The sequence below is a fragment of the Thalassophryne amazonica genome, chromosome 11 (genome assembly GCF_902500255.1).
Source record: "Thalassophryne amazonica chromosome 11, fThaAma1.1, whole genome shotgun sequence".
Taxonomy (NCBI): Eukaryota; Metazoa; Chordata; class Actinopteri; order Batrachoidiformes; family Batrachoididae; genus Thalassophryne; species Thalassophryne amazonica.
Genome location: NC_047113.1, coordinates 25060783 through 25081644, shown reverse-complemented (window position 1 = coordinate 25081644; position 20862 = coordinate 25060783). Strand labels below are relative to the sequence as shown.

At 41.2% G+C, this 20862-nt stretch overlaps 1 protein-coding gene across 2 annotated transcripts in view; it reads right to left on the bottom strand.

Moving 5' to 3' along the window:
• The window catches only part of pcdh11 (protocadherin 11), a 514163-nt gene that overhangs the window by 206992 nt on the left and 286309 nt on the right, over positions 1-20862 (bottom strand). For both annotated transcript variants that reach the window (XM_034180911.1, XM_034180912.1), the window contains one exon: positions 12013-12211. In XM_034180911.1, coding sequence (XP_034036802.1) covers positions 12013-12211 — 199 coding nt within the window. The remainder of the gene's footprint in view (positions 1-12012; positions 12212-20862) is intronic.

Genomic DNA, 20862 nt, shown 5'->3' with positions numbered 1-20862 from the left:
TTTTCTCTGGGCCCCTCCCCAATCAGACCGGGAGTGACATGTTTAGCCGCATGTTCTCCTTGAATTGCTGGCTGTCTGAGTGGTGTCCAAAAAATGAGGTGGGCTTCATTGATAATTGGCAAAGCTTCTGGGGAAAACCTGGTCTTGTTAGGAGAGACGGCATCCATCCCACTTTAGAGGGAGCAGCTCTCATTTCTAGAAATCTGGCCAATTTTTTTGGATCCTCCAAACTGTGACTGTCTAGCGTTGGGACCAGGAGGCAGAGCTGTGGTCTTATACACCTCTCTGCAGCTTCTCTCCCCCTGCCATCCCCTCATTACCCCATCCCCGTAGAGACGGTGCCTGCTCCCAGACCACCAATAACCAGCAAAAATCTATTTAAGCATAAAAATTCAAAAAGAAAAAATAATATAGCACCTTCAATTGCACCACAGACTAAAACAGTTAAATGTGGTTTATTAAACATTAGGTCTCTCTCTTCTAAGTCCCTGTTGGTAAATGATATAATAATTGATCAACGTATTGATTTATTCTGCCTAACAGAAACCTGGTTACAGCAGGATGAATATGTTAGTTTAAATGAGTCAACACCCCCGAGTCACACTAACTGTCAGAATGCTCGTAGCACGGGCCGGGGTGGAGGATTAGCAGCAATCTTCCATTCCAGCCTATTAATTAATCAAAAACCTAGACAGAGCTTTAATTCATTTGAAAGCTTGTCTCTTAGTCTTGTCCATCCAAATTGGAAGTCCCAAAAATCAGTTTTATTTGTTATTATCTATCGTCCACCTGGTCGTTACTGTGAGTTTCTCTGTGAATTTTCAGACCTTTTGTCTGACTTAGTGCTTAGCTCAGATAAGATAATTATAGTGGGCGATTTTAACATCCACACAGATGCTGAGAATGACAGCCTCAACACTGCATTTAATCTATTATTAGACTCTATCGGCTTTGCTCAAAAAGTAAATGAGTCCACCCACCACTTTAATCATATTTTAGATCTTGTTCTGACTTATGGTATGGAAATAGAAGACTTAACAGTATTCCCTGAAAACTCCCTTCTGTCTGATCATTTTTTAATAACATTTACATTTACCCTGTTGGACTACCCTGCAGTGGGGAATAAGTTTCATTACACTAGAAGTCTTTCAGAAAGCGCTGTAACTAGGTTTAAGGATATGATTCCTTCTTTATGTTCTCTGTCATATACCAACACAGAGCAGAGTAGCTACCTAAACTCTGTAAGGGAGTTAGAGTATCTCGTCAATAGTTTTACATCCTCATTGAAGACAGCTTTGGATGCTGTAGCTCCTCTGAAAAAGAGAGCTTTAAATCATAAGTGTCTGACTCCGTGGTATAACTCACAAACTCGTAGCTTAAAGCAGATAACCCGTAAGTTGGAGAGGAAATGGCGTCTCACTAATTTAGAAGATCTTCACTTAGCCTGGAAAAAGAGTTTGTTGCTCTATAAAAAAGCCCTCCGTAAAGCTAGGACATCTTTCTACTCATCACTAATTGAAGAAAATAAGAACAACCCCAGGTTTCTTTTCAGCACTGTAGCCAGGCTGACAAAGAGTATTCCATTAACTTTAACTAGTAATGACTTCATGACTTTCTTTGCTAACAAAATTTTGACTATTAGAGAAAAAATTACTCATAACCATCCCAAAGATGTATCGTTATCTTTGGCTGCTTTCAGTGATGCCGGTATTTGGTTAGACTCTTTCTCTCCGATTGTTCTGTCTGAGTTATTTTCATTAGTTACTTCATCCAAACCATCAACATGTTTATTAGACCCCATTCCTGCCAGACTGCTCAAGGAAGTCCTACCATTATTTAATGCTTCAATCTTAAATATGATCAATCTATCTTTGTTAGTTGGTTATGTACCACAGGCCTTTAAGGTGGCAGTAATTAAACCATTACTTAAAAAGCCATCACTTGATCCAGCTATCTTAGCTAATTATAGGCCAATCTCCAACCTTCCTTTTCTCTCAAAGATTCTTGAGAGGGTAGTTGTAAAACAGCTAACTGATCACCTGCAGAGGAATGGTCTATTTGAAGAGTTTCAGTCAGGTTTTAGAATTCATCATAGTACAGAAACAGCATTAGTGAAGGTTACAAATGATCTTCTTATGGCTTCGGACAGTGGACTTATCTCTGTGCTTGTTCTGTTGGACCTCAGTGCTGCTTTTGATACTGTTGACCATAAAATTTTATTACAGAGATTAGAGCATGTCATAGATATTAAGGGCACTGCGCTGCGGTGGTTTGAATCATATTTGTCTAATAGATTACAGTTTGTTCATGTAAATGGGGAATCTTCTTCACAGACTGAAGTTAATTATGGAGTTCCACAAGGTTCTGTGCTAGGACCAATTTTGTTCACTTTGTACATGCTTCCCTTGGGCAGTATTATTAGACGGTATTGCTTAAATTTTCATTGTTACGCAGATGATACCCAGCTTTATCTATCCATGAAGCCAGAGGATACACACCAATTAGCTAAACTGCAGGATTGTCTTACAGACATAAAGACATGGATGACCTCTAATTTCCTGCTTTTAAACTCAGATAAAACTGAAGTTATTGTACTTGGCCCCACAAATCTTAGAAGCATGGTGTCTAACCAGATTGTTACTTTGGATGGCATTTCCCTGATCTCTAGTAATACTGTGAGAAATATTGGAGTCATTTTTGATCAGGATATGTCATTCAAAGCGCATATTAAACAAATATGTAGGACTGCCTTTTTGCATTTACGCAATATCTCTAAAATCAGAAAGGTCTTGTCTCAGAGTGATGCTGAAAAACTAATTCATGCATTTATTTCCTCTAGGCTGGACTATTGTAATTCATTATTATCAGGTTGTCCTAAAAGTTCCCTAAAAAGCCTTCAGCTGGTTCAGAATGCTGCAGCTAGAGTACTGACGGGGACTAGCAGGAGAGAGCATATCTCACCCGTGTTGGCCTCTCTTCATTGGCTTCCTGTTAATTCTAGAATAGAATTTAAAATTCTTCTTCTTACTTATAAGGTTTTGAATAATCAGGTCCCATCTTATCTTAGGGACCTCGTAATACCATATTACCCCATTAGAGCGCTTCGCTCTCAGACTGCGGGCTTACTTGTGGTTCCTAGGGTTTGTAAGAGTAGAATGGGAGGCAGAGCCTTCAGCTTTCAGGCTCCTCTCCTGTGGAACCAGCTCCCAATTCAGATCAGGGAGACAGATACCCTCTCTACTTTTAAGATTAGGCTTAAAACTTTCCTTTTCGCTAAGGCTTATAGTTAGGGCTGGATCGGGTGACCCTGGACCATCCTTTGGTTATGTTGCTTTAGACGTAGACTGTGGGGGGTTCCCATGATGCACTGTTTCTTTCTCTTTTTGCTCCGTATGCATCACTCTGCATTTAATCATTAGTGATCGATCTCTGCCCCCCTTCTCGGCATGTCTTTTTCCTGGTTCTTTCCCTCAGCCCCAACCAGTCTCAGCAGAAGACTGCCCCTCCCTGAGCCTGGTTCTGCTGGAGGTTTCTTCCTGTTAAAAGGGAGTTTTTCCTTCCCACTGTGGCCAAGTGCTTGCTCATAGGGGGTCGTTTTGACCGTTGGGGTTTTTCATAATTATTGTATGGCCTTGCCTTACAATGTGGAGCGCCTTGGGGCAACTGTTTGTTGTGATTTGGCACTATATAAGAAAAAAGTTGATTGATTGATTGATATATATATATATATATATATATATATATATGACATCTTATCTTTCTTATGTCTTAAATTTATTATTATATATACTTTTTTCTTGAGCCGCTTGGGTGGGTAGGGAGAGTTCTCATGGAATAAAAATGCTTTTCAACCTACCATCCCTGGTTCTCAAGACCAGGCACCTAAGTGGCTCTACTCAACTCTTTTCTACTCTTCTATTTTACTGTTCCTTTTTAGATTTTTAGATATACCTTAGTATACTAGTATAGTTTCACCTTAGAATTGGAATATAATATATAAGATATACCTTACTGAATTTTCATGTTACTCATTTTGTGACCGACGGGACAATGGAAAAAAAAAGCGAGACAGCTGAGTTTTGCTTCACAGCAGCATACACAAAATCCAATAAAGTTAATGAACATTATGACTAAATACTATTATAAATATGTCAATCTGCAGTCCTCAATGAACATAAGTCCGTAGCGTGCTGAGCAAAGTTAGCATGTTGAGCCTGAGTGTTCATATACGTGTGGTGAAAACACATGTGATAATGTACATCATTAACTTTATTGTTTACGCTGCTGCAGGATAATGGGTAATACTCAGCGGACTCTCACTTTTTTCATCATCCCATGGCTGCTTCTGTAATGAAATGAGTAATATCTTGGTGGTGCAGTTTTGTTTTTTGTTTTTTTTTTTGGTGAAAAACAGAGTAAAGACTAGTTGAGATGGCTTGTTTACACAATATTGTGACCAGCTAAACTTGACCTTCAGCTGTGCGTGGCACCACCCTGTATGTGACCTGTGATCTCACGTGCAAAGCCTCTATGTCCATATGGACAAGAGATTACTTTGGGAAACCTTTGTCAAGCACTACAACACAAGACTTTACAAAAAAGAAGCCACATGTTAATGTTGTCCAGAGGCAACATTGAATTCTCCGGGCTCAGCGATATCTGGGTTGGAAGTCACATAGTGGAAATGTAAAGTCGTAAGAAAATTAGTATTCCAGATCTTTTTTGGAGAAATGGTTGCTGTGTGCTCCAGAACAAAGATGAAAAGGACCATCCAGACTGTTATCAGCAACAAGTCCAAAAGTCAGGGTCTGTCATGATATAGGGTTGTGTCAGTGCCCTTGGCAAAGGTATTTTACACTTCTGTGATGGCAGGATTAATAGATACATTACATTCTTACATTAGAAAAGTATGATGGGATTTAGATCAACATATACTCCCTTCAAGATGACATCTTTTCCAGGGGCGTCCATGCATTTTTCAACAAGACAATGAAATTTCACATTCTGCACACATAACAAAAGTGTGGCTGTCGCCCCATTACCTCTCAGTGGCTTAGTACAAGACTCTTTTTAACAGAAATAGTTGAACAACAAAACAACATTCAGATTTAAGAGAAACAGGTTGCAGACAAGACCAGAGACAAACATTTCAATAAAATGTGACACCAGTGAAGTAAATGAGCTAAGACATCTGAGAATGATGAGCTCTTAATAGACCCAATGACAGAGGTCCAGAAAGATAATTCACTCACAAATGTGGCAAACTTTGATTAAAGACCATATTATCAAGAATTTCTGAGAGAAAGAATGATTTTATAGCAGGTCTATAATTTCCATGGTTCCATGTTAGGTTTCTTAAAGCACGTCTTAAAACTGCAAGAACAATTCCAGAGGTGAGCGAGAAGTTAACAGCACTTAGCACAGAATGACCCAGAAATATTAAGAAACCTTTATCTAGCCAAGGTGGCAGTGGATCCATAAAAAAATGATACATTTACAAACCCAATTTGACTGAATCTGTACTGAATCAAAGTCAGACTCCGACATGGCCAGTCTTTATTCAGAGTGACTATTTCATAATCCAAATGGATATCAATGTGTAGCTAAGTAAGGCTCAGAAATTTCTTTCATAATTTCTTCTACTCTGGGCAACACACAATGGATTAGTGGTTAGCACTGCTGCCTCACAGCAAGAAGGTCACGGGATCGATTCCCACTCGTGGCCTTTCAGTGTGGAGGTTGCATGTTCTCCCCGTGTTTGTATTCCCTCCCACATCCACATCCAAAGACATGCAGGTTAGGTGTATTGGAAAGTTAAATTTGTCTGTAGGTGTGTGTGTGTGTGTGGCTGGGAATGTGTTTGTTTGTCTATATGTGTCCATGCAACAGACTGCCGTCCAGTCCAAGGTATCCCTGCCTCATGCCCTATGACTGCTGGGATGGGCTCCAGCTCCCCCTCCCTTATGACCCCTTATCGGAGTAAGCGGTTGAAGATGAGTGAGCGAGTGTCTTCTAATCTATCATTTAAAAACAATTGATAGCAGACTGATGTTTGACGTAGGGTTGGCCATATTACTGAACAGGAACCCAGGATTATCTTTATTATTGTTCATTAAATTGGCAGATTAAGTTGTTCTGGCAAAATCCAAGCCCACATTTAGTTATTATATCAGCTGTTGATTGGGTTCTAACATTCAATGTTTCAAGTGTATGATGTAAAATGGTGAAGAAGACAATCCACACACCCATCCTGACCTTTTAGTTACTCAAGAACCACCGGTAGTCTGAAATTAAATTCTACTAAAGCTTTAGGTCTGATATAGGATATGATTCCTTCTTTATGTTCTCTAATGCCATATACCAACACAGTGCAGAGTAGCTACCTAAACTCTGTAAGTGAGATAGAGTATCTCGTCAATAGTTTTACATCCTCATTGAAGACAACTTTGGATGCTGTAGCTCCTCTAAAAAAGAGAGCTTTAAATCAGAAGTGTCTGACTCCCTGGTATAACTCACAAACTCGTAGCTTAAAGCAGATAACCCGTAAGTTGGAGAGGAAATGGCGTCTCACTAATTTAGAAGATCTTCACTTAGCCTGGAAAAAGAGTCTGTTGCTCTATAAAAAAGCCCTCCGTAAAGCTAGGACATCTTTCTACTCATCACTAATTGAAGAAAATAAGAACAACCCCAGGTTTCTTTTCAGCACTGTAGCTAGGCTGACAAAGAGTCAGAGCTCTATTGAGCTGAGTATTCCATTAACTTTAACTAGTAATGACTTCATGACTTTCTTTGCTAACAAAATTTTAACTATTAGAGAAAAAATTACTCATAACCATCCCAAAGACGTATCGTTATCTTTGGCTGCTTTCAGTGATGCCGGTATTTGGTTAGACTCTTTCTCTCCGATTGTTCTGTCTGAGTTATTTTCATTAGTTACTTCATCCAAACCATCAGCATGTTTATTAGACCCCATTCCTACCAGGCTGCTCAAGGAAGCCCTACCATTATTTAATGCTTCGATCTTAAATATGATCAATCTATCTTTGTTAGTTGGCTATGTACCACAGGCTTTTAAGGTGGCAGTAATTAAACCATTACTTAAAAAGCCATCACTTGACCCAGCTATCTTAGCTAATTATAGGCCAATCTCCAACCTTCCTTTTCTCTCAAAAATTCTTGAAAGGGTAGTTGTAAAACAGCTAACTGATCATCTGCAGAGGAATGGTCTATTTGAAGAGTTTCAGTCAGGTTTTACGCAACATCTCTAAAATCAGAAAGGTCTTGTCTCAGAGTGATGCTGAAAAACTAATTCATGCATTTATTTCCTCTAGGCTGGACTATTGTAATTCATTATTATCAGGTTGTCCTAAAAGTTCCCTAAAAAGACTTCAGTTAATTCAAAATGCTGCAGCTAGAGTACTAACGGGGACTAGAAGGAGAGAGCATATCTCACCCATATTGGCCTCTCTTCATTGGCTTCCTGTTAATTCTAGAATAGAATTTAAAATTCTTCTTCTTACTTATAAGGTTTTGAATAATCAGGTCCCATCTTATCTTAGGGACCTCGTAGTACCATATCACCCCAATAGAGCGCTTCGCTCTCAGACTGCAGGCTTACTTGTAGTTCCTAGGGTTTGTAAGAGCAGAATGGGAGGCAGAGCCTTCAGCTTTCAGGCTCCTCTCCTGTGGAACCAGCTCCCAATTCAGATCAGGAAGACAGACACCCTCTCTACTTTTAAGATTAGGCTTAAAACTTTCCTTTTTGCTAAAGCTTATAGTTAGGGCTGGATCAGGTGACCCTGAACCATCCCTTAGTTATGCAGCTATAGACGTAGACTGCTGGGGGGTTCCCATGATGCACTGTTTCTTTCTCTTTTTGCTCTGTATGCACCACTCTGCATTTAATCATTAGTGATCGATCTCTGCTCCCCTCCACAGCATGTGTTTTTCCTGGTTCTCTCCCTCAGCCCCAACCAGTCCCAGCAGAAGACTGCCCCTCCCTGAGCCTGGTTCTGCTGGAGGTTTCTTCCTGTTAAAAGGGAGTTTTTCCTTCCCACTGTAGCCAAGTGCTTGCTTACAGGGGGTCGTTTTGACCGTTGGGGTTTTACATAATTATTGTATGGCCTTGCCTTACAATATAAAGCACCTTGGGGCAACTGTTTGTTGTGATTTGGCGCTATATAAAAAAATTGATTGATTGATTGATATACCATGTAGTTGTGATCACTCTTTCATCATTCTTTGCACAGGGAAGTTACATTACAGACTTAACAAGAAATGAAGAAAAAATAATCAAGTCCAGAGTGCTTCCACTGCTGTAAGTATGACCGTGCACAAACTGCTGAAACCCAAAAGTATCCAAAACTGACAAAAAGGCTTGACATAAAGGACTGGTTTGCTTTTTACCTATATGTTGAAACCCCACATTCACAACCTTTTCAACATGTACAAGCAAGTAGGAAATTATTTCACTAAATTCATTTAAGATCAGTAAATACATACATTAGGGCCCCTTCACACATAACATGATTGAAGTCGACTAGTGCACAAAGAAGGAATTGCTTGCCATTTGTGAAAAATCTGAGCCACCTCAAACTCCTCGTACACCTTTGGCTACAATCATTCACGCACACAAGCGGCCGAAAGACAGCGAATGCCATGCACATGCTCATGTGACCCCCCTCTCAGCAGGTGTGGGCCAAATTCCAGGTGTTCACACACGAACATTTAACATTGCTCATTGCACACTTAGAAAAGGTGGGGCTATTTGCGCACCTGGTATGATAGTAGAGAGCAGGCGATCATATTCGACCTGTCTGTGAAAACTGTCAAAGTGCAACACGAGTGTGGCGTCACCTAGCAACACACATGGGTGTAACTGTGTCAACCCCCCCCTTTCTCCCCCCCCACACACACAAATGGCATGTGGAGTGTGTCATCGTCATCCACCCTCCAACACAAATGGAGTGTGGAGTGTCATCGTCGTCCACACTGTTAACCTCCAAAATGTGAATCAGCTGTAAATCGTGAATTATCTGCAAACAGTTAATTGCAAAACGTGAATACTACAAAAAAAAAATCTCCCAAAATGTGAACACGAGTCTCACAAACTTGAATATCATTCATGATATATCTGGGTTGGGTCAAAATACTCAAAAAATGTTAGTGAATTTTATTGCTCATTTTACGACTTATTTTAATGATAAAAAATCACTACAATTCAATTTTGCTGTAGTATAACCAGCAGGAGACCATTGATGCTTTCAGTGAATTTGGTGACACCACACCTGAATTTATTGAATATTTTTCTGGTGTCTTGTTTTTGCACTTTGTAGATGGTCCCTACACTTCCATTTTTTCTGCTGTCTGCTTGTTCAGGCCAATGTTATTTTGTCCTCCTCAAAGGATGGTTCATATAGATAAAAATAAGGTTGTAGCTCGTTGTCTACCTTTGTTTTTTACATTTCTCTTAATATTATTAAGCCGTCTACCGGATTGGGAGGTTTCTGTCCTCTGTGAGTTTGACGCCTTCTTTCCCATTTGACAGGTGGACCGTCCCAGTCAAACTCCTTACCTGACACTGTCCCCGGAGTGGGACACACCCAGTGGGGCTGGGCGCTTGACACCAGAAGCAGAGCTGCTCAGATCACCTCAGGATGTACTGACCCTCGAAAAATATATATATACTGTATATATCAATAATAATAATTTTTGCGGTGATAGGGTTTGCGATCAAAATTTCCTGCAGTAATTGACCTGGAAACTGAAATCCATAAACTATTTGAACTGAAAAAAAAAACATATATATATATATATATATATATCATGAATGATATTCACATTTTGCAAGACCTGCATTCACGTTTTGTGAGACTCCCCCAACACAAATCGCTTGTGGAGTGTATCGTCAAACACATAATATGACAATCATGACATTAAAATCATAGAACAAAGCAACAGAGAGTCAGCCTTTTTTCTGTGACCTGCCGAGGTCTGTTGACAGAGGTGGGCGTGTCCCCCATGACGTGTAGCTGGTCAGATATCTGTGCCCGCAAGTCATAGCTCAGGAACACCTGTAGTGGCTTGTAGGATATGAAGTCAGATAACTACAGCGTGAAGCGCAGACATCGCCATGCTGTCCTCTTGTTGAAATAAATTAAAACTCACATTGCTTCAGATGACCGCTGCATCAGTGCACCGCAATACTGGTGAACATTGTGCCATGCAGGAAATCACCCCACGGGATGACCTGTGTCACTCCGGGATTTCCCTACATTATAATAATTAAAACACAGATCACATTTGCAGCGGATCACTGCGTGCTGGACACGCCATGCCGGCTGCATGTGTTCACGACGCGAGAGCCCGGCTCTTCATGACATGGTAGCTGACGCTTCATGACACGGGAGCTGACGCTTCATGAGACGGGAGCCAACTTTTCATAAGATGGGAGCCGGCGGGCTCAGGTGCATCAGGTAATTCATGTAAAACATAAAAGAGAGAACAGTAATCCATGTCATTTCATTACTTCCTGGTGTACGTCTAGGTGGAGGCTAAATCCACTCTTTATAACAGGAATTAAGTATTATAAATTGTGGTGTTTTATTAATTCTTTGCTCCGCTGCTATGTGTGAGACTTTCCACATGCTCACACTGTGTTCGTGCGTGCGAACACGAGCGTGCACAAAACCATTGCCACGGTATCATGCACGCCTGTCTGACCATGCGTCCCTCCCGACAGCAGGTGGAATGTTTCGTGGTTCCCCATTTAGTGTTTGGTTTGCAGATTTTCTTCTGCGTCTTTCGTCTTATGCGTGAAGGGGTCCTTAACAACGTCTTAAGAACACAACAAGACAAAGTGAAATGAGTTCATCCCCTATTAACTCAATGAAAACAACAGAAAACCAAAGTTTGAAATGAACTATATTTAACAGCCAATTTGGAAACCTGGCCTGTAAAAGAGCCACCCCTCTGCCGGTCTTGCATCTTGCCCAACGTGGGGGGGACCCCTCAAAAATTGTGTGAAAATTGGCTGTCAGCCTAGTTTCACATAAATCTATCATAACTAAATCATTCTCTTCCACAGGATTATTATCAGCAATGACACAGTGGAGATTAATTTGATATTAAAACCCAACATCTGGAATATATAGTCTGAAAGAGAGATATGGCTGATTTATGAAAAGGACACATTAGTAGACAACTCAGAACAGCCTTACTCATGTTAAGATTGAAAAAAGTATTTTCAGCAGAATCTCTTTTATGCTGTTGGTGCACATCTACAGGGTGGAAAAAACAGAATCAAATATGGAGAGCCTTTTTAAGTGCTCTCCTTTTTTCTCAGTTATTTGAGCGATGATTAAAAAAAATCTGTTGTATATGTATGAGGTAGAGTTGTGAATATGTGTTCAATGGGCCTTTTTATGGAGAACATCACTTGGCAGAAAGCAATGTAGTGACAGCTGCCTTGTGAATAATTTGAATAAATTGCTCAACTTCAGTGGTATAATTTCCATTACGTTGAGCAATTTGGAGATGGATAACATAAAATCTGGATTTAGAGTTTACTCTGTCAAAGATAACTTCTGTTTTCTGTTTTGCAAGCTGCGCCCTTACTCTTATAATGTATATCATATGCTTGCAGGTTGAACATGAAGAAAGTATTTTTGTTTAGTTATTTTAAGATAGGTTTTTGTGTACATCAAAAAGTTGATGAATACAACAAAATAACAGTTCTTCATTCCAAAAGTCTTTCAACAAAATTGCTTTCTTTGTTGACATTTTAAAAACAGTATTAATACCAAAGGAAAATTTTCTGCAATTACCATGTCGCCAACTACTGGACCAAAAATGAGACGTTGGTAATTGTTGACAAGCTAGTTGCTGCTTTGACAACCCCCTGTGTGATTTCAGTTAATAATTTTATTACTAACTCTGAAATAACATTAGGGAAATAAACAAATAAGCAACCGATATGCCTGCTGTCTGCACAAAGCTGAAGTTAGTACTCACTGGATTCGGGGTCAGAGTTTCCATCTCCTTCGGTGCGGCTGTTAGGTGATGTTTGCTCATAGAATTCCTCCTGGGGGAAGCTGAGGGGCAGAGACTGGGTGGTGCTGGCTGTGCTGCTTGGCTCTGGGTCTCCCAGCCCGCTGTCACTGCAGCTCTCCTGAGAACCATCGGGAAGATGGAACGTTACACGGCGCTGGGTCTGGAGGGCACCAACAAATGAGATTGTCTATTAGACTCTTTTATCCTGCTTCATCTGCTATGAGTAACATTCAGAAAAAGAGTTGAGATGAATGTATGACGGAAGATCAAGAAACCTCAAAATCTAATAACACATTTCATTAATTTAAGATAAAAGCCAAAACAATAGTTTTTTTGTGGGGCTGAGGCACCATAGCTGCTGAAAATAATTTTACTATTTTGTAACTTGTAGACATTACAATAACATGGGTTTTTATCTTTTTCTATCAGATGATTTAATGCAGGAGAAGATTAAAAAGAAATACAAAAATAAAAAATAAGTTAATTCATGCCCGAATGGCATACAAATGATTCGACTGACAGTCACGCAAATTCGAGCTGCAATAGAATGCCTCCTATAGCATTCTTATAGCAGTCATCACATTAGTGTGACAGAGCACATGCACTCTACATCCGTGTTGCACTCATGTTGGAAAACATTGGAATGGCAGTCAAGCTGCAGTCGTACCTCAATGTAAATGCAGTCGTAATATTCAAAAGGCAATTCCTATGCAATTCAAAGCATCCGGATTACGTTCGAGGGGCTGTATGAATTGTTTGAGCAGATCAACTCCTGGCTGAATGTCTCGACCATTCTCCCAATCACACTGGAGCACAAATGAGCCCAAATGCTATATGAATGGACATTCAAACGGCATTCGTGCAAATACGAGCTGCATTCGAACCCCTAGTACAGCATTTGTGTGTGCACACCATAACGTCTGCCACATTCACATGAATGTAGTAACCATGCATGTTACTGTCAAGCTGCAGTTGATCTGGGGCAAAATTTGAACATGTGCGAAAAGGGCAGTCGTACCACCGTCTGACTGCATTCGGAGCATTCTGATGGCATTCAAGGGAATCTCGAAATGGATCAGGCACACCAAATCCTGCCAGCAGGTCCCGATTGTGCCCCTGATATGCTGGACCCCCCCCCCCCCCCCCCCCCATGCATCCTGTTTGGGGCGCGCAAACAAAAGAAATATTGTAATGGGCAAATGTGTCTCTCAGTTGCGTTGAACGGTGGACAGCTGAATGGGTTGTCACATCCATAATAGGCTTGGCATTGCAGGTACAACCCATTTATTGGCCAGATAATGTACTTGTATCACTGTGTCCAACATGAGCGGTGATGCATCCTCTGACATATGAGGTGGACTGACAATGGATCTGTGATATCATGCTCATTCTGGATGTCTCCGTGATGCACTGACGCACAGTGCAACCATCTGGATGGGGTGTAACAGCCATGGTAACATGATAATAACGATACACTATGAAGTATGAGGTGGACTGACAACGGATCTGTAATATCGTGCTCATTCTGGACGTTACACTGTGATCACAGGCTCTGAGTGATGCACTGATGCACAGTATGGCCATCTGGATGGGGTTTAACAGCCATGATAACATGATAATACAGATACATTCTTAAACATGAGGTGGAGTGACAATGGATCTGTGATATCATTCTCATTCTGGACGTTACACCGTGATCACAGGTGCTACATGTCAATGTGTCTCCATGACATTGATGAATAAATCTATGTACAATAAATAAATATCAGTCAAAAAACATGTCATCAGTTAACAAATGACACAAAAATGACAATCTTACCATTGCACCAGTAACATGATCTCATTTGTAATTTTTACTGAACTTACTATGACTTGGAAACAAATCAAAGGTATGGAAAAATACTAATAGAATCTTAAAAAGTCATTTTAGTGATTGAAAAAGTCACATGACTGCTGTCAGACTCCCATGGTGCATTGCAGCACAACATTCATTGTTCACTGGTTAACTAATATCACCAATTTCTACAAAAAAATATTAGTTCTAACAACTTTCTGTTTTTGCAGCATTCATCGTTGACCCAAAATACATAAGCATACCAAATGGCTAATGTCAGGTCTCTCCAGTTTCTCTGTTATCGAACCCATAACACATGCGCGCATGCATGCACGCACGCATGCACATACATACACACACAGAGGCCACTTGGCTATTATAGTTAATCTGAAAGGACAAACTTGAACCTGAGTCCACTTGTACTTACTGTGCATACCAATTTATATTTTTAAGTTTATATATGATAAAACCTGCCATAGACTACCATCCTGTCCAGGTTGTAACGACGCCTCACACCCTGTAACTGCTGGGATAGGCTCCATACTCAACGTGACCCTTGACTGGAGTAAGGGGATATATAAAATGAATGAATAAATGAATGATGATGGTTCTGTGCAGTGGATGCACACACACACACACACACACACAAGAGCACACAAGTAAAATTGTCAAAAAGTCATTATCAAATGTAAATCATGTAAACAAAAGGATCAGTGATAATCATAAATGCAGCATAAATGCTGTCCTGTGTAAATACGCATATGCACATCACACGCTACACTCGACATGTTCAATGTGATGCAGTTGTGCCATTTGCAGTGTCTTCCAAGTGTTACATCAGTCAGGTGCAGGTATTGCTAGTCGTGGCTTGGGGCATTGCTGGTGACTATGGCGTGCATAACTGCCTTGCATAATGCAGAAAATGAGGCCCCCATTACATCATGAGGCCCAGCACATAGTATGTATTCTGTGTTTTGCAGAGGCTGCCTTGAGTTTGTGAAGATGTGGAAAAATGCTGCTCTAAAATATAGGTTACTGAATAGATTTTGGGTACTGCAAGAATTCATTTTCATCAAACGAACAGTTACTTCAAGAGACACAGATGAGTATCACTTGTATTGTGAAGGAACATCAGCAATTACATTTTTCTATATGGTGCATATTTCTGGGTGAGATCAAGCACACCTTTTACTTGGCTATGGCAGATAAATTACTACTTTCAAGAGGTAAGGATAGACTGGTTGTTTACCATCCAGGAGACACAACGGCTGGAGCCCCGACACACATAGTACGAATAAGTACAAATCAGGGTGAATCACAGCAGAACAGCTCATATGAGGGAACCACGAAAACACTGAGCCAATGAGCAGGTGTGAACAATCCCAATGCAATGGTTTCGTGCACAAGACGGTGTCATGCACGAGCGTGTATGACACTGTCGCAGCAGGAACACAATGTGAGCAGCTGGAGCATGTGTAACCACATCACGCAGCTGCTGTGCAAAAAATAAAAAAATAAATACATGCCATCCATGGGATTCAAACCTGCAATTTACAAAAGCTTTGATTGCCAGCCGGAAACTTTACCACTGCACTACCATCGCTACCACCCATAAAAAAAAAAAAAATTTATTGAATCCCTCTCATCAAGCGGACAGAGCAAGTATGAACTGTCTGTTCCTCTGTAGATGACCCATGGTCATAGCCATACAATCATGAAATGACATGAATGAAGCAGGGCGCTCTTATCAGGTCCACATCTTCTGGTCCGGCATGTCCAGGTGACCCTGCACGCGTGTCCGGCCCAGCACGCATATTTTGTGGACGGCACGCTGCAGGACAGACAATGCATCATCAATCAATCAATCAACATTTATTTATAAAGTGCTTTACAGCACCGAAAGGTGTCCAAAGTGCTTAACATTAAAAACACAAATTCACAAAAATAAAACACATATAAAATAAAATTTTAAAACAGCACATAAAAAACAGAAAATGTCACCTCCCCACTAAGTGTTAAAAGCCAGTTTAAATAAATAAGTCTTTAACTTAGATTTAAAAAGTGCGAGGTCAGGAATAGTATGTAACTCAAGAGGTAGCTCGTTCCACAGTCTGGGGCCAGCTACCGCGAAAGCATGGTCACCCCAGCGTTTATATCTTGAGCTTGGAACATCCAAGTAAAGCTGGCCAGATGCCCTTAATGTCCTACTGTAGGTGCACAAAGTTAAAATTTCAGACAAGTAGGGAGGTGCAAGGCCATAAATAGCTTTAAAAACAAACAATAAAATTTTTAAATCAATTCTAAAACGAACTGGAAGCCAGTGGAGTGAGTACAAGATGGGCGTAATATGCTCACGTCTAAAAGTGTTTGTTAAAAGACGAGCAGCAGCATTCTGCACCAATTGGGGACGTGCAAAGAGACGACTGATTAATGCCCGAATAAAGTGCATTACATTAATCAAGTCTGGAGCTGATGAAAGCATGAATAGCTGTCTCAAGATCATGTCTACTGAGAAAGTGCTTTATTTTAGCCAAAAGGCAAAGTTGGAAAAAACTAGCTTTGACAACAGTGTTGTGAAAGTGTAGGAACACGGACCCACAACAGGGGGCGCTAAATGAACGGACAATGGATAAGCCAAACAGTAACAATTTAATGTTGTGAAATGCACAATGGAATACAGACAAACACAGTTTTGGTACCACAGACAATTAAATGTTAAGTGACGTGTGGGCAGGCTTGAGGATAGGAGACCTCCGTCTAGAACCGAGCCGGATCCCACACAGCCTTCACCGCCAACGGATCTGAAGAACACCGGAGCCTCCAAATCCTGGAGCCCCAGGTGCCCACAGTCTCCAGCTGTCAGACCGGGTACTGCTGGCAGAGAACAGAAACAGTTTTGATGAGTGTGAGTTCGCACACTCAGTAATTCCACCGTCTATGTTCTTTTGGGAGGGAGCACCTCCACCTCCAATCACACACTCGTGCAGCTCCTGTCTAACCACTTATCTGGTTGGAGTGTGAAGCGAAGCCTTCGCTGATCACACCAAACGCCAATTCCACAGATAAGGAAAACACCACAGGAAAACGGCTGCAAAGAAGTTCAGATTATTACTCAATGTTTCAAGTCAGCAGAGAAAATTACCTCCAAGGTAGCTGATTTCTTGGCGGGGAGGTGGAGTTGCAGTCCGGCCTTTATGGTGGTGGTGTACTGATGTGAAATGAGTGACAGCTGGTGCTGATGACGGGTGACAGCTGTCACTCCCGGTTGCTATGACGCCCTCGTGCTTGAAGCCCGCACTTCAAGCAGGGCGCCATCTGGTGGTGGTGGGCCAGCAGTACCTCCTCTTCAGCGGCCCACACAACAAACAGAGTTTATCTGTTGATCGAACCTCAAACAGCTGTCAAATATCACTCCCAAATTCTTGACAGCTGGTTTTACATAGTTAGCCAAAGCACCAAAATTTGGTGTTACCACATTTGGTATGCCAGAGCGCTCAAACACCATGATCTCCGTTTTACCATCATTTAGGTAAATGAAGTTTTGGGACACCCACTGCTTTACATTGTGAATACAATTAAATAATGATGACAAACCATCACTCCCATTAGTCCTCACAGGCAGATAGATTTGCAGATCATCTGCATAACAATGAAAGGACAGGTTGTGCTGGGTTATAACTGCATCATGTGGAACAGAGTTTGCGTGGGTGACGTGACATTCAGATTGGCCGCTGCGTGTTGTGATCTGACGGTCCATATCACCTGGAGCAGCCTGTCAATGTGTGCACCGTGCACTTGCTAGCTGCAGCCCGTCACAACAGCGATATATGTTGTTATGTATGTCTACATGAGGACAGCAAGCAGACACACGCGCGTCACAGTGGACAATTGTAAGTTCATATCCGTCCAAACACGGTACTTGTTCTTCAGCTGGGATGTACATAAGCAGTTGTTGGCAGCCACAGCCCCTGTCCGTCCAGCACACACACTCATGTGTCACTCTGTGTCTGTGTTATGTGAACTGTCAGTGAGTCTCTGGTCAACAGCTGGCAGGCACCTCACTGTGCTGTGTGCACTCAGATCTGCCTATCTGGCCCCCATGTCATCATGTCTGTGCAGCATACATATAAGCATTTTATGCAAGTGTGCTCCACCCCACTGGAATGCCACATGTGTTGGGGGGACCGGGGAGGGGGCGCAAACCACACGTACGCCACATATGTTTTGGGGGCAGGGAGCGCAACACACGCACACACGTGCGTTACACATGCAGGCTGTATGTGTGTTGCTTTTTGCAAAGCCACACTCGTGGGGGCACTTAGACAAATTTCACATCCAGCTCAAAAGTGATCATCTGCTGAATGGCCACACATTTTCTCAGTGCCAAGCGAGCGGTGTTAGATGTTCACGTGTGTAACCCGGAATTTGGCCAACACCTGCCGCAAGGGGATCAGATGGGCTCTCACAGGGCACCCTCTGTCTTTCAGCCACTGGTGTGCGCAAATAGTTGTAGCAACAGATGTACAAGGCGTTGGAGCCAACTCAGATTTTTCACTATTGGCATGCAATTCCTCCTTCGTGCGCTAGTCCATTTAAATCATGTTATGTGTGAAGGGGCCCTCACATATTGTGGTGGATTTGTAGATTTGTGGCACCAGTGGATGTCCCCTTACCTGACCTAAAAACAGGGTTAACAGCAAAGGATTTTCTGGACAAAACAAAAGACAAAATGCTTTAAAAAAATCTCCATCTAACTAGAGGAATGTAAACTTGAGTAATAATTCTTGGTGGATTTGCCACTATAATGGCGTCTTTCACACAAAGCCATTTATAACCATATTGATTCCTGGAACTTTAATTCAAAGCATCACAGACTTTGGTTACTGCTGTACCCTTGCTGTCACATATAGTATTTTCTTATTTTAACAGTGATAAAACAATCAATTACTGGTCACAGGGGAGGAGCATTTGAAATATGTGAAAGACTATGAAGGAAAACGCACCTGGATACTTGAGTTTGCATCCAGGTATTCAGTGAGCACACAGAGAGTCTTGGCACACTGCTGCTGACAACAAAGATCATTAATATGATCACAGCTCACTGACAGACATGCTGGTTTATGGGTGAATAGTTCATGTGGGAGCTTCACCTGCTTCCTGCTGTCAGACTGTATTTACAAGGGAAATTCTTGTCTAATGAAGTGTTATTGTTTCATGCTGTGCACTATGTTCCATCATCTTTGCCTGCTTTCAATACTGACACATTACAAAAATTCATCTCTTCACCAGAGGGACTAATTGAAACAGTGCCCTCCTAACCCTAAAAATAAAAAAAGGATGAGCATTTCTGGCCCACTGAATTAATTCTCAGATAAGAAACTGACTGGGATTTATACATCTATTGTCAGGATCCATCCTGACAATAGATGTGGTGCATGTTAACAGGTTGAACTAGATTTCATCCTCACCCACTTTACACACGAAAGAATTGAGGATATTTGTGGAAGCAGAAACTTTGATTTGTGACGTCTTGGGGATCAGCGGAGTGAGGACGCTTCCTCTGTGAAAGTTGCAGCTTGCTCTGATTTCTCTGGAGGTTTCGCTGAGGTAAATGTTATGACATTTTGGGGGAAGCAAAAGAGAAAAAAAACTACCTTACCAAGTACTCAAAACACTCTAAAAGGGTGTACCAATTAACCAATACTAATTAAAAATCATTTTTAAAGTTATAGATCTGGCTAAGGAATCAATTTTAACATAGTAAATGAGTTGAAATAATTTTATTTCACTGCTACTTTGGCGCTTCTGCATCTTCAAACGCTTGCGAAAGTTCAGAGGTCAGTACAGTGCTCTTGCAAGACTGTCAACATGTCCAACAGTGGTAGGCGGTACAGGGATGATTGAAATGTTTTGAGCCTGAAGCAGAAAATGTGTGGTGTAGTTCTCCATCTTTTGCATTTTGAGAAACCAACAACCTCTTGTAGTGCAGCCAGCGGATAAGAGAATATTTAGAGAGGAATCCTGCAAATGGTGACAAAAGCATCAAATTCGGCAGAAATACTCCTCAGACAATCCTCTTTAGAAAAAAACGATTGGCCACTTGAATTTTCAATCGGTGGTCAGGTAGGGGTCAATTGAAGAATTACACAGAGGTCAAAATTAAAAGATGCTCCAATCATATTGAAAAATATTCCACATGATTTGCCTGATCATAAAGATTACAAAAGGGTATAGTTTGGACTATCTGTGACTGAATTCTATGGAGTTACAGGATAAAAACAGCAAGAATGGTGACAAAGGTCAGTGTCATTTTGTACAGGGGTCAAAAGTTAAAGTTGCTCCAATTTTGGTAAAAAGTGATGCAAATTACTAGTTGAGTTAACACAGTTTTAAAAAGGAATAGTTTGGACCATGTATCATCCTTACTTATCACGTTAAAGGGTAACATATGTCACATGTCATGGAAGCCAATAGACGTAGACCTTGTTTGACCTTTACTTTGGAGACCAAGCATTCAACACTGTCAACACTATTCCATTTATTAATCCTATTAGCTCAACCAATAATTTGCATCCAAGGAAGATCCAAGAGGACATGGTAATGACCTTAAGGGAGGATGCCCCATCCTATGCTGCAGTTAAACACTGGTCAGCCGAATTCAAGAAGAAGTGTTGAAGATGGAGTAAGATCAGGAAGCCCCAGAAATGCTGCTTTAACAGATATGATCAAGAAGATAGATGATATGGTCCTCACCCAGAGAAAATGAGCGTCACATAGGCAGTACTGTAGGCATTTCCAAAGAAAGAGTTCATTCAATTTTGAAGGAAGACTTAGGAATGACAAAACATTCAGCACAATGGATCTCAAGGCTTCTCACTTCTGATCAGAAATTAGGTACTTTAACATTTCCCATAATCCCCCTGCACTTCCCAGAATGCAAAGCGGTGCCAGCAGAGTTCACAGCATGTAAACAATGG